Source organism: Amia ocellicauda, chromosome 7 (genome assembly GCF_036373705.1).
Source record: "Amia ocellicauda isolate fAmiCal2 chromosome 7, fAmiCal2.hap1, whole genome shotgun sequence".
In the NCBI taxonomy this organism is placed as follows: Eukaryota; Metazoa; Chordata; class Actinopteri; order Amiiformes; family Amiidae; genus Amia; species Amia ocellicauda.
The window spans coordinates 48,159,614-48,179,763 of NC_089856.1; the positions used below are offsets into that span (position 1 = coordinate 48,159,614).

At 52.1% G+C, this 20,150-nt stretch overlaps 4 protein-coding genes across 4 annotated transcripts in view; 2 read left to right on the forward strand and 2 right to left on the reverse strand.

Moving 5' to 3' along the window:
* LOC136753985 (membrane-associated guanylate kinase, WW and PDZ domain-containing protein 3) overlaps positions 1-2,902 on the reverse strand; it is a 58,158-nt gene extending 55,256 nt beyond the window's left edge. The window contains exon 1 of the mRNA XM_066710363.1: positions 2,534-2,902. The gene's annotated coding sequence lies outside the window, so the exon portion shown is untranslated. The remainder of the gene's footprint in view (positions 1-2,533) is intronic.
* Positions 2,903-3,892: 990 nt separating this feature from the next.
* Positions 3,893-12,888, forward strand: gpkow (G patch domain and KOW motifs). Its single transcript, XM_066710086.1, has 11 exons — positions 3,893-4,144; positions 4,814-4,977; positions 5,064-5,203; positions 5,409-5,515; positions 5,777-5,987; positions 6,072-6,204; positions 6,401-6,599; positions 6,704-6,809; positions 6,980-7,049; positions 11,175-11,260; positions 11,864-12,888. Exons 1-11 carry the CDS (start codon positions 3,939-3,941, stop codon positions 11,993-11,995), a joined length of 1,554 nt encoding a protein of 517 aa, XP_066566183.1. The 5' UTR covers positions 3,893-3,938; the 3' UTR covers positions 11,996-12,888.
* A 146-nt stretch (positions 12,889-13,034) lies between these two features.
* On the reverse strand, positions 13,035-15,612 carry pqbp1 (polyglutamine binding protein 1). The gene is made up of 7 exons (XM_066710087.1): positions 15,339-15,612; positions 14,988-15,061; positions 14,695-14,806; positions 14,317-14,435; positions 14,097-14,213; positions 13,874-13,937; positions 13,035-13,691 (listed from the first exon to the last, which is right to left on the reverse strand). Exons 2-7 carry the CDS (start codon positions 15,052-15,054, stop codon positions 13,541-13,543), a joined length of 630 nt encoding a protein of 209 aa, XP_066566184.1. The 5' UTR covers positions 15,055-15,061; positions 15,339-15,612; the 3' UTR covers positions 13,035-13,540.
* Positions 15,613-15,832: 220 nt separating this feature from the next.
* timm17b (translocase of inner mitochondrial membrane 17 homolog B (yeast)) lies at positions 15,833-20,150 on the forward strand. The gene is made up of 6 exons (XM_066710088.1): positions 15,833-15,935; positions 16,443-16,542; positions 17,819-17,882; positions 18,245-18,373; positions 18,576-18,686; positions 18,947-20,150. Exons 1-6 carry the CDS (start codon positions 15,910-15,912, stop codon positions 19,018-19,020), a joined length of 504 nt encoding a protein of 167 aa, XP_066566185.1. The 5' UTR covers positions 15,833-15,909; the 3' UTR covers positions 19,021-20,150.

A 20,150-nucleotide genomic window follows, 5' to 3' on the forward strand; every position in this document is an offset into this window, starting at 1 on the left:
AGCTGAGCAGCTAAGAGATATATAAGGTACTGTAACCCCCCCCACACACACACCCTCCTTTACAAACACACACACACACACACACACACACACGCACACGCACACAGACACACACACACACAGACACACAGACAGACACACAGTTTCCACACAGTGACATTGGCCAATTCCCTACAGCTCTTTGGGGCTCCATATTGCACATGTACAATGTGTGTACGATGTTATGACACTCTCTCACCCTCCCACAAAGCCAGGTCACATGATCCTGTGAGCTTGTAGGCCTGGCCTGGAGGAACCCTGCCCTCAGGGGCCCCCTCTCTCGTGGGATCGGTCCCTCACTGGGACGCTGACTGGCTGTGAGTGGCGGGTCCTTCACTCAAGGCAGGGCTGACTGCCCAAGGTATGTACGTTCACCCATTTTACTGTAGGGTTCCTGTTCTTTTAACAGGAACATGGTGTTGCTGTGGTTTTACCCTGCAGTGTGGCAGTGCTGTCCTATGGGGCTCCACGGGCCTGTCCTGGGATCTACTGCCCTGGGCTGTGGGAATCCCATGATGCACTCTGATAAGTGTCTCTCAGGCATGGTGCCCAGTCTCTGCTCATGGCCCAGTGCTGCCCAGAGGAAGTCTGTCATAATAAACGTAACAGAGAAGGAGATAGAGGAGAGGGTGAATGGTGAAGGGTGAGGACAATGAGAGGAAGAAGAGAAAAAGAAGTAGAAGGAGAGGAGGAGGAAGAGGAAAAAGGAGAAGGAGAAAGAGAAGAAAACCCAGCACCATTTCTGATCACCTCATCCAATGTCCTGTGTTCAAAGCACCCCCACAGACTCCCTGCCTGGGCAACACACTGGGGGTCAGATCGGACCCCTGACCACCGGGCCACTGTGCCATTAACACTTTGTTCTGCTTAACACTTACTAAACCCATCCCTGCTCCTGTATATATGTAGGCTCAGCGTTTGTTTGTGCTCCGGTGTGCGTCTCTTGCTCTCCTAACCCCCGCCGTGGCGTAGCTGGCTGTGTGGTTCTGGCACCGGCTCCCTGCCAGCCTCAGACCTCAGGTGCCCAGCGACTAAACACGAGACCCCCTGGCTTGAGACTTTGGCCCACAGCGCTAATAATCGCACAGAGAGGGACGTGAAGCAGAGGCGCCGCGCTGTCAGACACGGACGATGCAGTCTTCTCCCTCTGTCACTCCGATATCCCTCTCGGTGTAACGCACTGCTCACTGCACACCCATAAAACACTGGTCTGTTTTCCGCCGAGTCAGCGGGGGGGCGGTGGAGGAGGGGGAGGGAGAGGGCAGGGGAGCGGGGGGGCTCAGCTCAGGCGACTGCTGTCCGCAGCCTCCTCACAATCGGAGGGATGCGCTGCGTGAGGGGTGAGGTGAGGACAGAGAGTGGAATCTACCGCCCTCAGAGTGGAAAGCAGATATTATCCGGAGACATTTAAACAAATACTAAACAAATATATTAAAATAGAAACATTGATCAAAAAATGAAACAATGTAACGGATGAATTCAAAGTATCTATCCCTGGAAATATACAGTGTCAGGGTGTTAGGGTGTCTGTATCCTGTGCTGAGGTTTCCGATCTGCACAGTCTGACCCCACACGCGGACGGTGGCAACACCAGCGTGGCAGCGCCTGTCACCCTTCCCTGCACCTGGCTGTGCCGCGCTGTACCGGGACAGGGACTCTCAGCTCCATCTGAAGACCACGCGCAGAAACTCATCATTTCACACACAGCCATCCACCGCACGCAGGGTTAGTAAACTGGGACCCACTCTGTACTCTCACCCAGGCTATTTCCTCTCCCGCCGGGGCAATCAGAGCAATGATGGTTGTGATACCCACTCCTCGGTCTCCAAAAGAGGAAGCACACACAAACACAAACACACACCTGGTTACAATGCGAAGGGGGGCAGATTTAACGCGATTATATTCAAGCTCACTGGGCTGTCCTCACCAGCCAGCACAGAGAGAGAGAGACGGCATCATTTCTTGCTTGAAGGCACTTATTCCATCACATCCCTTCCCTACACACACACACTGGCCTTCTTTAAAAAAAGCCAAAGGAAAGCCGTTATAAACATCAATCCACGTCGCCTTGACCCAAACGGCTGACCCGGCTTTAAATCGCGGGCTGCGAATCGCGGCTAACTGGACCCACAGGAGAGACGGGGAAGAGATCTTTTATTTGATGCTGTCGGTTGATGTGCCATATTTTGTCATGTCTAGAAATATATCCCTCATTGCGCTGAATTTTGTAATTGTGCTCATTTGCATAAGGAGCTGCGCGAGCCCCCCCAGCTGAGCACGAGACTCGCGATAAATGTGAAGAAGAAGAAAAAAATGAAAACCGATGATTCGACAGCATAGTGATGATTGATATCAACACGGACATAAAACATGCATACATACACAAATGCACGCACACAATCACACATGCATTGCCAGCTGTATACGAGAAATGCAGATATCTGAGATTTCAGGCAATCTAACCAAAAAAAACAAAATGTATAAAAACACTTACCTTCAACATTCTTGAAGCTGGGCGACGTATTCCCGTGTCTTCTCCCGGTTTCTTGTGCAGCTGCAGTATTGGTAGTATGTATAATACTATTGCTGATATAGCTATGATGATGAATGCATATAAGTATACAAAATTGCAACACTGAATAGACACAGTGTCGCTATTGTTTCCTGCAAGGTGCGCTGGCAGCAGTGCTACCGGGGAGAGTGATAATGCGCTCAGGGCAGGTGGAAGCCATGCCTGGATCCGTGCGGGACTCAGATCACAAATTACATTACAGGCTGTGCAATAAACAGCGGACAAGTAATGAGGAAACGGCGATAAGGAGGAGAAGCGGGCAGAGGCAGAGCCGCCCATGGAGGCACGGGATTGGGCGGCGGGGCAGGGGAGACCGCTAGAGCCGCACTCGCGTTCGTGCCGCTCAGATGTCCGCAGATCTGCGTGGGTCTGCGCTGATCCACCAATGGGGGCGCTGGGATGGGGCAGAGCTGCGCAGAGCTGCGGACATCTGCGCCGCACGAACGCACGCGTGCTCTGCTGTGCGGGTGCTTGTCTGTGCGGAGACACACCGCACTGCACGACCACGGCGCGGCCCGGCTGCGCTGCTGGGGACAACACATGCCATTCATCCCGCCGTGGCAGGGCTGGACGAAACGAGAAGGAGTCATATTATGTATGAATATTGCATATATGATATAAGAAAAGTGCAGACAGCAGTGCAATTACATGTGATTTAAATGCACGGTTCCAGGAATGCAGTGAAGGTCGGAGGATGTGTTCTTGAACTGACCTACTTAAGAGATAGTCATAATAATAATAATAATAATAATAATAATATTGTTTTACAGACGTGTAGTCTAGTGTGAGTCCACACCTTATCTTAAGATGCACTCCCATGCATGCTTCATTTAATCTATTATTTTACAGTGGGGGGGTGGGTATTTAAAAATATAAATTCATCTTAATTTCATGGACGGCCAAACACCAGGAAATGTGAATTATAATTGGGGAACATATACCAATTAGCAAACACAAAGACTGTGTGAAGTATGTCATATAAATATATAACTGAAATGAAGTAATACGCTTGCTACATGCTTTTTCTAATCCATGATGATTAAGTGGCATTAAGAGGCGCATTAAATGAAAATAGACTCATTTCTGTATCGGGACCAGAGGCGGTCCTTCAAAGGCAGCAGCAGCCCCGTTGGTCTCCATAGTGATATTTCACGGTGACCTGGCGTGACCCGACAGTCCTGCTGCATGCCGGGAGTTGTAGTCCACCCCCTGCGCCTGCACGGCGGCGAGGGCGGGACAAAGACTACATCCCCCAGGGTGGCCCGCCGCGGCCCTCTCGAGTTGTTGTGCGGCCGCGCCGGAAATTCCCGGAGCCGTCTCGAAAAACATGGCGGACCCGGGGAATCGTCGCCGTGATGTTGTTGATAAACACGAAGAGTACAAGCCCGGGGACGAGAAGAAGGCCGTGCCCATCTCCTTCGGCTTCAGCAAGACCGTGAGCAAGTTCAAGCCGACCAGTGCGGCCCGGGAGTCGGCGGACCGGGCGGAGGAGCGAGACTACCTGACCGGGGTGGAGGGGAGGGAGCTGAAGAGGTACCGAGTGCCCTCCGCCAGCGCGCCGTAACACACCGTCTCCTGTGCAGATGTGCAGATGTGCAGATCCGCCGCGCCCGCGTTTATAGCGCCTTCAGGGGCCCTGGAGCCAGTGGTTCTGATTCACCTGTTCACGGATAATCTGTGTCGGTCTCTCTTCTGTGTGCATGTGTGCCAGTGTGTGTAATCACATATATGATACATGCACACTGACACACATGCTCAGAGAAGAGAGACAGGTGTGTGTGTGTGTGCATGCTCTGTCTGTGTGTGTCTGTCTGGCGGTGTGTGGTTCCCTCTGGCTTGGTTTATGCAGGTCTCTCTCTCTCTCTCTCCCCATCTCCACATCTGTGAGCCTGTGTGAGTCTCACTCTTCATCTCTGCTTCAGTCTGTGTGTGTCTGTCTGGCAGTATGTGCTTCCCTCTGGTTTTGTTTGTCTGTCTGTCTGTCTCTGTGTGGTTATGTTTCTCTCTTTCTCTCCATCTGTGAGTCTCACTATTCATCTCTCTGCCTCCGTTTGTGCGTCTCCACCTGCGTGTCTCTCTCTCTCTCTGGTTCGATCTGTCAGCCTCTCTCTAGGTCTGTGAGGCTGTGTCTGCGTGTCTCCCTCTCTCCCTTCCGCTCCTGATCCGTCTGTCTCTCTCTCTCTCTGCCCCCTGTGCATCCAGCACCAAGCCCGTGGAGAAGCCCAAAGAGCTCATCATCCCTCTTATCCACAAGAACCGCTGGTACAAGGGCGAGGGAGCCAGCAGGGGCGGGGGGGGCCCCAGCGCGCAGCCGGAGACGGAGCAGGATGCCGTGGAGTCGCAGGCGGTCAAAGAGCTCATCGAAGGTACTGCCACCGCGGAGGGCGAGAGGATGAGCCTGGGACCAGAGATCAATACCGCAGAGATCAGAATTTAGGTCTTTCTCTCTCAGAGTCCCAGAGGCAGCAGGAGCGATGGAAGAACGGAGAGAAGACAGACCTGAACCTGGCCATCCCACTGCTGATGCAGAACCAGGCCCCCGAGGGCTTCGAGGACGGGGATCGCGTGCGAGTGGACCTACGGCCAGAGCCCGTGAGTCTCCCCCTGAATCCGACACCGCCCGGTCCGGCTCCTCCCTCTCCCTCTTGTTCTTTTTGTTTCCCGCTCTGCCCTTGAGTGAGTGAGCGTGTGTGACCGAGTGTGTGGGAGCGGGTGTTGGGGGTGTGTTGGGCAGGGCGTGTCTTCTTCCCCAGCCCCCACGTGACCCCAGCAGCGTGATGATCCGTCTCTGTCCCAGTCCACAGAGGCGGACTACGACAGCGTGCCGGTGGAGGCCTACGGGATGGCGATGCTCAAGGGCATGGGCTGGAAGGAGGGCGAGGGCATCGGACGCACCTTCAAACAGTGAGTGACCGAACCGTGCCGAGGGAAAGGGCGTGTTGAGAGGGTCCCAGCGGTGGGGTGACCGAGACATCAGTGCTGTGTGCTCTGTAAACTTATCCCTCTCTCTCTCCTCCTCTTCCTTCTCCTCTCATCCTTCCACCACTCCTGCCTCCTCTTCCTGTCCTCCCACCTCGCCTCTTCCCTGCCTCCTCTTCCTCTCCTCCCACCTCGCCTCTTCCCTGCCTCCTCTCTAATCCTCCTCCTCTCCTCGTTCTCCTCCAGGGACGTGAAGCCCATAGAGCACCAGCTGCGGCCCAAGGGCCTGGGTCTGGGGGCGGACCGCTCTGCCATTCGGGACCTGGAGCCCAGCCGGCCCCCGCGGCCCCCCAGGCCCGGAGAGGAGCGGCCAGCGGAGGAGGAGGAGTTCCGGGTACTGGCGGTGGGCGGCTGCGTGCTGATCGAGAGCGGGCCGCACAAGGAGCTCTATGGCAAGGTCAGTGCCGGGGATCCAGCGGACATGATCTTCGTGTGTAAGACCCTGGCGTAGATATTGACTCTCTCTCTCTGTCCGTCCCAGGTTGAGGGGCTGGACCCGGACAATGCCAGGGTGATGGTGAAACTGGCCATCGGGGGCAAGACGGTGACCATCAGCCAGCACTCCCTGCGCCTGATCGGCCGGAAGGAGTTCGACAAGTACAGCAAAGACATCAGTGAGTTGGGGGGGGCAGAGTGCTTGTGCGTGTGCGTTCACCGTGCGTCCAACCAGTCTGTCCTCAAGGCAGCACCTAATCCTCCCCTTGTCTATAAGTGTTTATTCCTTACTTATAATGTCTCCCTGCCTGTGTTTCCTTCCCCCCTCTCCCTCTCTCTCTCTTTCCCTCCCTCCCTCTCCCTCTTGTCTCCAAGGCCGCCTGAGCAAGGCCCACAAGGAGAAGGAGCGGGAGAAGCAGCGCCGAGAGGGGGACCGGGAGGGGGGGGCGCCGAACGGTCAGGAGGAGGGCGAGGGCAGGGGCTCGGACCGGCGGACGGATAGATGGAGGGACGGAGGAAAAGAGCGGGACAAGGAGACGCGCAAGAGGAAACACCAGGAGACCGGCGAGGACAGGTACTGATGCCGTGCTTACTGTAGGCAGTCCTTGGAGCAGAGCTGCACATCCTCCCAGGGCTCTGACTGTCTCTCTCCCTCTCCCTCCCACCCCCTACACACAGAGAGAAGCCCCGCCCCCCCACCAGCGCCCCCTCCTGGCTGCAGCGGGACCTGCGCGTGCGCTTCATCGACAAGAAGTTCAAGGGAGGGAAATACTACAACTCCAAGGTGAGGAGAGCTGCCACGCGTCTGTGAGGTCAGTGTGCTGGACGGTGTCGAGGCCCCCCCGCTCGGGCGGAGGGTCGCTCTTACTCGCCGCAGGGCGCGCTGTTCTCATCCTCGGGCATCTGATGATGATGATGGTGGTGGTAATAAGGTGACTGTTCTCGCTCCCCCAGATGACGGTGGAGGACGTTCTCACCCCCGACACCTGCGTCTGCCGCACAGAGGAGGGCCGCCTGCTGGATGGTGAGTCTCTCACTAACACACACACAACTGCAACCTCACACACTCACACTGACACTCACTCACGCTCACACACTGACACACACTCACACTGACACACACACTGAGAAGTATTTACAAGTTGCCACAGACAGAGACAGGTTTCAGACCAGTCTTAGCATTGCTCATTTTGTTTTAAGTTTGCCTAAATTGAAGTCAATTCAGTTCAATTCAGAGTTGGTGAAAGTAAACAGGTTGTAGAAGGGTGATTTAGTCAAGGACGAGCAGGATTTCAGTTAGGTGAGTTGTGCCAGGTGAATCCAGTTGGAGACAGTTAGGTGTGAATTGGGGGCAGGTAGACAAAAGCTACTTAGAGCGTCGCTGTTTCTTGGTTTCATTTGTGAACGTTGTCAGCAGGTTGAAATCCTAGAGATCAAGGTTCGTGATCTAGAGGCTCAGCTTATTGATTTGTGCTGTATTAGTGATATGGAAGAATTGGTCAATCAGCCCATGAGAGAGATGGTGTGCAGCCAAAACCTAGGAGAGTTGAGACCTTAGAGCAGGACAGTGTAGAGAACTGCTGGGTTACAGTAGGTCGTAACCGCAGAAAAGGGCGCGCACATCCCTTAGAGACGCCCCAAGAGCTAGAATTGCCCAACAGCTTCCAACTGCTGGACACCGAGTTGGACAGTGACAGCTCAGAGGGTGATGGGGGGCAGTTGAGCACCAGAGCACCATGGTGCCCACCCCCCCCAGAAGAGGGAGGTAGTTATAGTAGGAGACTCAATTCTTAGAGGTGTAGATCACACAGTGTGCTCTAGTGACAAGGAGACCCGCATGGTATCTTGCCTGCCTGGTGCTCAGGTTGCAGATCTCCCTAAACTAGTAGACGGGCTACTGTCCAAAGCCGGGGGGAATCCACTGGTCATGGGACAGAGGTTCTGCAAGACAACTTTAAAGAGTTAGGAACGAAACTAAACCGTAGAACCTCCACGGTAGTTTTCTCTGAAATACTTCCGGTACCACGTGCCAGGCCAGGGAGACAGGCAGAGATTAGAAAGTTTAACACGTGGTTGAAATCTTGGTGTAGGGAAGAGGGGTTTAGGTTTATGGAGCATTGGTCTTTCTTCTGGGATAGATGGGACCTGTACAAACCGGACAGTCTACATCTAAACAGAAGGGGGGTTAATGCATTGGGAGAGCGTATGGGCAGAGAAATTGAGAATCTTTTAAACTAGGAACAAGGGGGGCAGGGAGCTCTGACAATGGGAGATGTTCCTCTAAGGAAAGAAAAAGGGAACCCGCTAGTAGGAAAGTCCTGAAATGTTTGTACCTCAATGCCAGGAGTATAAGGAACAAGATGTTAGACTTGGAAGCCACAGTGCTGGTGTGTGACTATGATGTTGTAGGAGTGACAGAAACATGGCTTACAGAAAATGATGGGGATCAATACAAGTTGAAAGGATACACACAGTTTAGGAGAGACCAAATCGAAGAGGGGGTGGGGTAGCATTATATGTCAGAAATTACATTGAGGCAGAAGAACTAAAATTAGACCCCAATAACGGAACAGAATCTTTGTGGGTGAAACTTTTGGACAAGAGATCTGGAGGATTAGCGGTAGGAGTGTGTTACAGACCACCCAACTCAGATATTCAGCAAGATGATGCATTGTACAGTGTAATCAGGACTGCATGTAGCAAGGATGTGGCTGTTATAATGGGGGATTTCAATTTCCCAAACTTAGACTGGGAAAGCCTAGTGGGGACTACAGAGGCAGAAATAGAAATGGTTGAGATGGTAAATGACTGCTTTCTAACTCAATTTGTCAGGGAACCAACCAGGGAGAGCGCATGCATTGACTTGATCTTTTCAAATGACCAAGATAGAGTCAGAGGGACACTAGTTAGAGAACCAAATGGCAAACTGTGATCACAATATGGTTAGCTTTGAGGCATTCTTTAAAAAACAAGGACCAAGTCTAAAACAATGGCATACAATTTTAAACGATTGTAGCACTTAGAAGAATTAGACTGGGACATGCTAGATACAGATTCAGTCGAAAATGGATGGTTATATTTCAAGAATATACTACTTGAGGCTCAGAAGAAATTTGTACCAAAAAACACTGGCCAAAATGGTTTAATAGAGGTATGCAAAAAATATCAAGAGAAAGAAAATGTTGTATAGCGCATACAAAAGGGACGGAGACGAAACAAAATACATAGAATGTTGAGCTGCAGAGAGATCTTAAGAAAGGGATCAGGAAAGCAAAGAGGGGAATAGAAAGAAACAGCTCTTGGAGCTAAAACTAATGCAAAGAGCTTTGTTCAATATTACAACAGCAAGAGGTCAATAAAGCAGGAAGTGAAACAGATAAAGGGCAAAAATTGAAGTATCTTGGAAAAAAAGATGTGGCAAATGTTCTAAATGAGTATTTCACAGAGGTTTTTACAAAAAAAAAAGACAGATAACATGCCACAGGTTAACAACCAGTCTAGTCAAACCCTAAGAGAGATCAGGATAAATGAGGAGGAGGTACTAAAGGGACTAGCAGAATTAAAAACCAACAAATCACCTGGGCCAGATGGGATATTTCCAACAGTACTTAAAGAAATGAGGGAAATTATTTATAGGCCGCTAAGTCAAATATTCCAAATGACACTTAGAACAGGGGATGAGCCAACTGACTGGAAGACAGCAAATGTCATACCAATCCACAAGAAAGAGGACAAAACTGAGCCAGGAAATTACAGACCAATCAGTCTCACCTGCATCACCTGTAAAATGTTGGAAAAAATTATAAGACAGAAAATAGAGGAGCATCTTAATGAAAACCATATTCTTGGAGATAGTCAACATGGGTTTAGATGAGGCAGATCTTAGGGTTTTTTGAACATGCAACTGCAGCTGTAGATCACGTGAAAGCATATGATATGATATACTTAGATTTTCAAAAAGCTTTTGATAAGGTTCCACATCCTCAAATTGGAAGCTGTAGGCATTCAGGGTAATGTAAGTAGATGGATTATGAACTGGTTGATGTCTAGGAAACAGAGGGAGTCGATTAGAGGAGTCACTTCTAACTGGAGTGAGGTTGTTAGTGGAGTTCCACAGGGATCAGTACTAGGGCCTGTGCTGTTTCTAATCTATATTAATGATCTGGACTCTGGGATAGATAGCAAACTTGTCAAATTTGCAGATGATACTAAAATAGGCGGCTCAGCAGATACAATCTCGGCAGCTCAGGCTATTCAAAGGGACTTAGATAATATTCAGTTGTGGGCGACACCTGGCAGATGAAATTCAATGTGGACAAGTGCAAGGTAATACATGCAGGTAACAAAAATGTCCCTATAATGACACTATGGGAGGAACAGAACTAGATGAAGTAACGCATGAGAAAGACCTAGGAGTCTATGTGGACTCCTCACTTTCTCCATCCAAACAATGTGGGGAAGCAATAAAAAAGACAAACACGATGTTAGGGTATATTGTCAAAAGTGTAGAATTGAGAACAAGGGCAGTGATGTTCAGACTGTACAATGCACTAGTTAGAGCTCATCTGGATACTGTGGACAGTTCTGGGCTCCACACTTCAAGAAAGATATCGCTGCTCTAGAGGCAGTTCAGAGGAGAGCAACCAGACTTATTCCAGGTCTGAAGGGAATGTCCTACTGAGAGACTGAGGACCTGAACCTTTTCACCCTGGAACAGAGGAGACTACGTGGGGACTTGATCCAAGTCTTCAAAATCATGAAAGGCATCGACCACATCAAACCAGAGGAGCTTTTCCAGATCAGCAGGGACACACGCACCCGGGGACACAAATGGAAATTGGGCTTCAAGGCATTCAAGACAGAAAACAGGAGACACTTCTTCACACAGAGGCGTCACAATCTGAACAAACTCCCCAGCGATGTGGCTGGAGAGACAATTTGGGAACATTCAAACACAGACTGGATAGGATCCTTGATCACTTAGTTATTAATGGACACCAAACGAGCACGATGGGGCGAATGGCCTCCTCTCAGTTGGACACCATGATGTTCTTATGTTTCACAACTGCCCTCTCACACACTGACACACAACTGTAACCTCACACACACACTCTGATGTCCTCTGTGCGTGTCTCTCCCCGCGCTGCAGACGTGAAGCAGACGATGTTGGAGACGGTGGTGCCGAAGTCGGATTCGGACACAGTCATGGTGGTGCTGGGGCAGCACAGGGGCCAGGTGGGACACAGGCGCTCGCTCTCTCTCTCGTGTGCTCTCATCCCTTTTTTCTCACTCTTTCAGTTCTCTCCTCCATGTTTGCATTCTGTTCACTGTGTTGTGTTGACCATGTTGGTGTTTTATCGAGTGTGTGTGTGTGTCGGCATTATGTTGAGCATGTTGGCATTGACTGTTTGTGTCAGCATTGTGTTGACGTTGTGTGTGTTGTTTAGGGCCTGACAGATATATCGGAGCACCGATATCAGGCTTTTACAGAAATATCGGTATCAGTATTTTCCTGATACACCGATACACCGATACATTCCCTCAAACTATTGGCTCAATATTTTTTTCAAATGACCATAAAATCCTTTGTCAGACTTCAGACAAATAAGTTTATTTGGTTTTACAGGCATGATTGTGATTATTTACCGTTGGTTTTTAACAGTTATGGTGCTTTAGTTTCCTCTAGAAGCTCCAACTCCACAGTGACTCTCGTGCATTTTTGTGGTGTTTGATTTGTGGTTATTTATGATGAAAATTAATGTTGTCGTTGTGTGGGCTGTGTTGTGGACTGTTGTGTGTAATGTGGCCTGTTGTGATGACGGTGTGTGTGTGTTGCAGGTGGGCCGGGTGCTGCAGCGTGAGAGGGACCGGTGCCGCGCTCTGGTGCAGCTGGACCGCGTGGAGCACCAGGTGTTCCGACTGGACTACGACTCCGTCTGTCACTACGTGGGGGGAGGGGGAGGGGACTGACCTCCCCACACAGCCTGGGTACAGTCTGAGCCAGGCTCCAGTCACTGACCGCCCGACTGACACTCACACTCACTGACCGCCCGACTGACACTCACACTCACTGACCGCCCGACTGACACTCACCGCCTGACGCACTCTCACTCTCACTCAATGCCCGACAGACACGCTCACACTCACTGCCCGACCGACTGACACACTCACCACCTGACACAATCTCAAACTCGCTGACCAAATGACTGACACACACACACACCCTCACTGACCGACTGACATGCGCTCTCACACTCTGACCGACCGACCGACCAACCGACACACTGACTGACTGGCGGACAGCGAGCTTGGCTAGTGACAGACCGGCCTGTTCCCTCGCCACACATCCTCCAAACCCCCCCAGTGGGCAGGCAGCGGACCCTGACCTCGGGGACTCTCGGACAGTATTGAAGACCAGCACCGCGACCAGAAGGAGGCCGTCCTGTACACTTAACTTAAAACCTTCTCTCTTTTTTTTTTTTAAACAGTAAGTTGTGTAAAATAGAAAGTCTGTGTACATACATACCTACACACACACACGATCGGGGTACCCAAAGACTGGTCCTGGAGACCTACGCTACTCCTAGCATTCTTGAGGTTTTAACCATTTTATTTAACTAATGGATTTCTTATCATGGTCATCAGCCCCCCGCCCCCCCCCGAGACACTGTCCCCAGGCCGGGTCGGACCCCTGCGCTGCGTGCGACAGTGACCGGGCCGAGCGACGCCCCCAAGTCCTCTCTCTTACGCTGTATATACTTCTGTGGACTTGTGGGTTTATGAGAGATTTTTTTGGGAATGTACAACTCGTGTTATTTTGTTTTTTTTCCAATAAAAACAATAAAAAGTAAATTAGAACGGCACCCTGTCCCCGATGGTTTTGTGTGGAGCGGGAGGTCAGGGTTACAAACACATCGCATCGGCTGACCAAGACCGGCGAGGGCAGGGCCTGAATGGGACCCATTTTCACACCAGTGACCAGAACAGGAAGTGAGGCACACAAGCCAGGTAACACAGCTGTACTTTTACTGTATTTTTTTTTTTTTTTTTTCTACAAAATGGAAAAAAGCCTGGCAGTTACACATGTACCTGCAGCGATGACTCCGCAGCGCCCCCCCATGGTGGATCTTCAGCGACTGGAGACCAGAAATACAATATATATAGATACACACACATTGTCACGGAGCACAGCGATCCGATGTCACGGGGTGGTCTCGTCTGCATCCTGTCTTCCTCGGGACGCCGGAGACGGGAGGCCGATGAGAGTTCGATGCAAAGGAAGTGAAACGTTGCACGTGGAGGGGCGGTCTCTGAATGAGTGAGCGTGTGTGTGTGAGTGCGAGGCTGTATCTGTCAGTGTGTTGTGTTCACATGTATGTCTATCTGCAAGGGTCTCTTCAGTGTCCGACTGTGTCTCTCAGTCAGCGAGTGTACGACTGTGTGTGTGTGTGTGTGTGTGTGTGTCTGTCTCTCAGTCAGTCAGTGTGTGTGTGTGCGTCTCTGCAGCGTGTGTCCTCAGTCCTTGGCGCGGGTGGCCTCTGCATTGGCACGCAGCACGGCCCCCGGGCTGGGGTACGGTCGCTGCTGGAACAGGGGCCCCGCCGCCGTGGTGTCAGCGCCCGTCTTCGCCTCGTTGCGCTTAGGCAGCCCGGTCGACCACGTGCCCCTGGGAGAGGGAGAGGAATGGGGTGTGCGTGAGTGGGGAAGGAGGATATGGAGAGGAAGAGGGAGAGTGGGAGAGAAGAGAGAAGGCACTGGAGACATCTTTGCATGCCTGGCAGCAACAGCACGGTGCCCAGAAAGGTGGGTGATGTGAGAGAGACAGAGGGAGGGGAGGACGACTGGTACCTGGGAGCATCTGAGTAGGCACTGGGGTCCATGGGATCCATCTCCTCGTCCTTCCGCTCTCGCCCTGCAAAGGACATACAGACAGTATTAAACTTTTCAGCAAATCCATCCACCGTGCACTGTTGTGTAGCAGCGGAGTCAATCGTCTAGAAGCACTTGACAGAAATATACAACAGAAACGGTAACCACTGCAATGCACGGCTGTGGGGAGGAAGTGCTGTACCTCTCTTCTTGCTGTAGGGGGCAATGTCTTCTCTTCGGTGCGGCCTCTTCTCTCGCACCTCTCTCACCTCCTCTCGCTCCAGCCTGTCAAACAGCCTGTCCGCCCGCTCCTCCACCTCTGCACGGCACACAACACACAACAACAACGTCAGGGGCGCACAGGCAGATCTCTCCATGGCTTTTCAGACCCTTCGATTAATTCCGTCCGTGTGTCTGCTTACCCATCTGTCTGTCTGGGACTTTCACTTTCTTGATTGCTTTGGAGATGACTGCGCTGGGGTCGTTTGGGGACAGCCAGGACACCAGGTCCGTCTCCACGTTCCAGTAATAGGGCAGACCGCTAGAGAGAGAGAGGTAATGCAATCACTGACTTTCACAGAGACTGGGCAGGTGAATTCTGGGCAAAAAGAGTGGAAAAAAAAGAGAGGGAGGGAGGGGAAATCGCCTTTAAAAGACAAAAAAAAAGACCCCACCACCCAAATATAGGATATTCAAGAGCCTCCCAGAGTTATTCTAGAGGAACAGCACTGCAGTGAATGAGGGAGTAAGTGAGTGAATGAATGAATAAACAGATGACAGAGGGGTGGGATGCTGCTCACCAGGCTGGGTCGAACACTTTGTACCAGTTGGGCGGCAGGTTCTCGACCCGGGTGGCTTCGTAGTCCACGTTGTTGTCGTCGTAGTCCTCCGCGATGATCTCCTCCTCGGCTTCTACACACACACACACCAGAGGAGGGGTCAGAGGTGCAGCAGGCGGTACCCATCAGTGTGCTGTACCACCGGGGTACTGCACTGTACAAAACACAGGGTTTCACTGCTGACAGCTGTAGTGTATCAGCAGCTGGGTTATACTGCAGTCCCTTTTGGCAGACACAGGCTCACACAGACTCACCATGCTCCGCGTTCTTTAGTATCCCCCTCTTGGCCAGGCGGGCCAGCAGGGCGGGCGGCAGGGGCATCCTGGACCTGGGACGCAGACGGGCAAAGGGACAGTGCGGTCAGCAGGGTGGACAGCACAGCACAGCGCCTCTCCACTCATTCACACGGAAAGTGCGTGCTGAGCCTCCCAGGCAGCGGGTTCAGGGCTGAGCGCCACACGGCAGCTCGTCACAAGAAATGCGACCAGGGAGAATCATAGAAATATAAAGTGGGCTCTTTCTGAATGCATTTCTATTTGCACATGTATACAGTAGCTTTGAGACGGACATAACCGCCCGTATCGGTATAGATTCTCAGCACTCACCTGGTTAAATCCACGCAAGCCAAACCCCACAATAACACACTGTCCGGGACTGGAGCTCGTCCTTAGGATCCTCTCGCCCCTATGTAAAGAGTTTTGCACCAAAATCTGCCAGCCCGCGATGTCGCCCTGCTCGTTGTTGTAAACTGCGACTGTTCAACGGCCCTCCCGATGCGAAGCCCGCACGTTTAACGCTGGAGTTTCTCGGCACTTCGCAACTACATGTACACAAACGTCGAGGTCGGCGCGCTGTGATGGCGTCATCGGTGCTGCCCGCCGCGGAGGCCAACCTTTGTCATGTGATCCGGGTGAAATGCGACGGCCCGGTTTTTGTGTTGGGACAACAAATATATAGATAGAGAATATAGTGATTATTTGTATATGGAAACGTTACTAGTATGCATGAGCAGCAGGTACAGCGCTGTAGTTGGGAAACGTCTTTCTTAATTTAATTCAACGAACTAAGACGTCCTCACCCCCTACCACATGACCAGGGCGACAATGCGGAGCCTGGCCGGGGAACTTCCCTTATCAGCTTCCTACGTCACGCGTCTCCCCTTCCGTGCGGGCCAAGATGGAGGAATACGCTCGGGAGCCCTGGTAATGTAAACACAGCTGTCAGAACTAACCCCTCTGACCGACAACACCGCAAACCCGCTGCCAAAAGGACGAGTCTGTCATTTGAGCACAGTTTACGGCAGAGTGTGTCGCTGTGTTATTGAATGTTATTGTGTTGTTGTCTATGCAGTCATTGCGTGATGTAAACAGGTTGTCACTCAGAGAAGCAGGCAGAGCGTGTTTAAGACCTATTTATCTCACAAAACATATAAACCTGTCGCTTATAGTGACTAGCGTGCTGTTCGTGTACTTATATTATACTTGGTATATATGTGATGACTGTGTTTCTGTGAAAGTAAATGTCTCTTGCAGTGTTTATTATTATGATCATGTGGTCATGGCTGGACTCTCACTGAGCTCTCTCTCCCATTCCCTCCAACTCCTCATCTCTCCACCTCCCTCTCCATCTCTCACTCCTCCACCCTTCTCACTCTTTCACACTCCATCCCTCACTCCATCCCTCACTCCATCTCTTCCCTCCCTCTCCAGCCCGTGGCGGATAATCGATGACTGTGGGGGGGCCTTCACCATGGGGGCGATTGGAGGGGGGGTGTTCCAGTGCGTCAAGGGCTTCCGCAACGCGCCTGTGGTGAGACAGACGTACAACACACTCGCCCAGATGCACAGACACAGACACACTCACCCAGACACACAGACACAGACACACTCACCCAGACACACAGACACAGACACAGACACACTCACCCAGACGCACAGACACAGACACACTCACCCAGACACACAGACACAGACACACTCACCCAGACACACAGACACAGACACACTCACCCAGACACACAGACACAGACACACTCACCCAGACACACAGACACAGACACACTCACACAGACACACAGACACACTCACCCAGACACACAGACACAGACACACTCACCCAGACGCACAGACACAGACACACTCACCCAGACACACAGACACAGACACACAGACACACTCACCCAGACGCACAGACACACTCACCCAGACACACAGACACAGACACACTCACCCAGACACACAGACACAGACACACTCACCCAGACACACAGACACACTCACCCAGACACACAGACACAGACACACTCACCCAGACGCACAGACACAGACACACTCACCCAGACACACAGACACACTCACCCAGACACACAGACACACTCACCCAGACACAGACACACTTACACAGACACACTCACCCAGACGCACAGACACAGACACACTCACCCAGACACACAGACACAGACACACTCACCCAGACACACAGACACAGACACACTCACCCAGACACACAGACACACTCACCCAGACACACAGACACACTCACCCAGACACAGACACACTTACACAGACACACTCACCCAGACGCACAGACACAGACACACTCACCCAGACACACAGACACAGACACACTCACCCAGACACACAGACACAGACACACTCACCCAGACACACAGACACAGACACACTCACCCAGACACACAGACACACTCACCCAGACACACAGACACACTCACCCAGACACAGACACACTTACACAGACACACTCACCCAGACACACAGACAGACACACTCACCCAGACGCACAGACACAGACACACTCACCCAGACACACAGACACAGACACACTCACCCAGACGCACAGACACAGACACACTCACCCAGACGCACAGACACACTCACACAGACACAGATACACTCACCCAGACTCACTCTCACACACAACCTGTTCCCCACCGTCTCTTTCTGTCTCCATATACGACTCCTTTTCTACCTCTCCCTCTCCCTCTCTGATATCTGTGTCCCTCTCTCTCTCTCTGATATCTGTCCCCCTTGTCTCCCTCTCTCTGTCGCTCTCTCTCTCTGTGCAGGGTGTGCGTCACAGGCTGAAGGGCAGTGCGAATGCAGTGAGAATTCGAGCTCCACAGATCGGAGGTGAGATTTGTTCATTACACTGTCTGTAATAATCATAATAAACACTGTGACTTCCAGGCACAGTAGCAGGGTTTCTGAGAGATGCCGACGGCGACTGTTTGAAGTTGCTCATAGTTTTTGTTGTTGTTTTACATCCTTACGAAAATGGAAAGATAGAGGCTGAGCGGGGCTCTCCTCTGGGCAGGGTCTGCGTGTGTTTGACACACCAGGGTGCCGAATTGCACAGTGACACTGTGTCTCTTTGTTTGCCCCCCCATCCCCCGCATCTGTGTCCATCCCTGTGTGTGTGTGTTCCTTCAATATGTCTATCTCTCTCTCTCTCTCTCATCTTCTCTGTGTCTGTCCCCATGTGTCCCCGTCAGGCAGTTTCGCGGTGTGGGGGGGCCTGTTCTCTACCATAGACTGCGGCCTGGTGAAGTTGCGTGGCAAAGAGGACCCCTGGAACTCCATCACCAGTGGGGCGATGACCGGGGCGGTGCTGGCTGCCCGCAGTAAGTACCACTACCACCCTTCCCGGTCCTGCGTTGTGTGTCTGTGTGCTTGTGAGTCTCTGAGAGCGTGTCTCTATGTATGTGACAATGTCTGTGTCTGCCTGTGTGTGTCTCCGTGTGTATCTGAATGTATGTTTGTCTCAGTGTGTGTGTATCTGTGTGTGCGTGTCTCAGTGTGTGCTGATGTCCCTCCTCCCCCCAGGTGGTCCTCTGGCCATGGTGGGCTCAGCGATGATGGGGGGGATCCTGCTGGCTCTGATCGAGGGATTCGGGATCCTTCTGACCCGATACACCGCACAGCAGTTCCAGAACCGTGAGCAGAACCTCTCTCCCTGCCCTCACTTCCTCTCTCCCTCTCTCCCTGCCCTCACCTCCCCTCTCTCTCTCTCTCTCTCCCTGCCCTCACTTCCTCTCCTCTCTCTCTCCCGTCTCGGGTGGGGGGGGGGTTACAGCGCAGCACAGTTAATGTCTGAGTCAGAGCAGCAGCAGCGCCAAGAGCGAAGCGATTGTTAGTGAATTGTGCTTTTATTAGTTTATCCACTCGGTTACTCACTGCTCTCTCTCTCTCTCCAGCGAGTCCATTTGCAGAGGACCCCAGCCAGCTGCCCCCAAAGGAACAGAACCGCGGGTTTGGACAGTACCAGTAGCACCGGACTCGGACACCACCTGCTCTCACTGTGACCCCCTTAGACTCACCCCCCCGAGAGAGAGAGAGACACACACACACACAGACAGACAGACATTCCTGCTGGTCTGAGACCCGCTGTACGACCCCGGCACACATGACACCAGTGCGGTCCAGAGACAGCATCCAGCACCGTGTGTTTGGACTCGGCCCAGTCGGAGTAGCACCCCATCGACCCCCCCCACACACACACATCTGTGGACCGGCGCTGTAATGCACCAGCGCTCCTGGGCCGAGCGGACCCCAGACCCAGGACTGTGCAGAGGAAGATGTAATTTCGTATCTGCAGGAATTTCTACGTAGCAGCAGTTTACCCCCCCCCCCCAACTCCTCCTTCCTAAGTGTGACACTCCATCAAACACAGCTGGGGGCATTGGGGGGGCGGTGTCTTTGGTACCGAGTCCCGGCCGAACCTCTCGGACTTATTTCACCACCCCTCCCCCTCTCTCTCCCTCTCTCTGCTCCGTCAGTGTGGGGTTGGTCTGGGTCGGGGGTCCACAGCCAGTCAATCAAGCGAATCGGCTGCAGGGTCAATTAATGTACAAGAAAAATAAAATACACTAAAACGTAAATAAACCTGCACTGATGCACACATGTAAATGGGGATCGACTGCTGTGGTCGTAACGAAAGACACGACAACACGGGACTGCTGCCCCCCCACGCAGGGATGTCCCAGCACCAGCGCGCTGTCCGCACTTCAGCTAAGGGGCCGGGGGGGGCAGACTGTGGAGTGGAGACCCCCACTGTCCCACTAGGATGTTGTGGAGACTCTCACTGTCCCGTTGGTACACTGGAGACCCCCACTGTCCCATTAGCACTTTAGTCCCAGACTGAGAGCAGGGGTCCACCTGGACTCTGTCCCCCCCCCCGAGGTCCAATCACACTGGTCTCTACACCGCCCACTGCGGAGACTGTGTTCTGATTGGCTGACATATGTGTATGTGGGCGGGTTTGTTGGCTTTTTGTTGTCCACCTAAAAAAGAGCCACGATACCAGGGGAATTTGTAGTAGTTTTTCAACAGAGTTTATTTATAATTGTGGATAAAAAAAATGTTTTTAAAGAATTAAAGTATTTTATGCTGCAAAGTGCA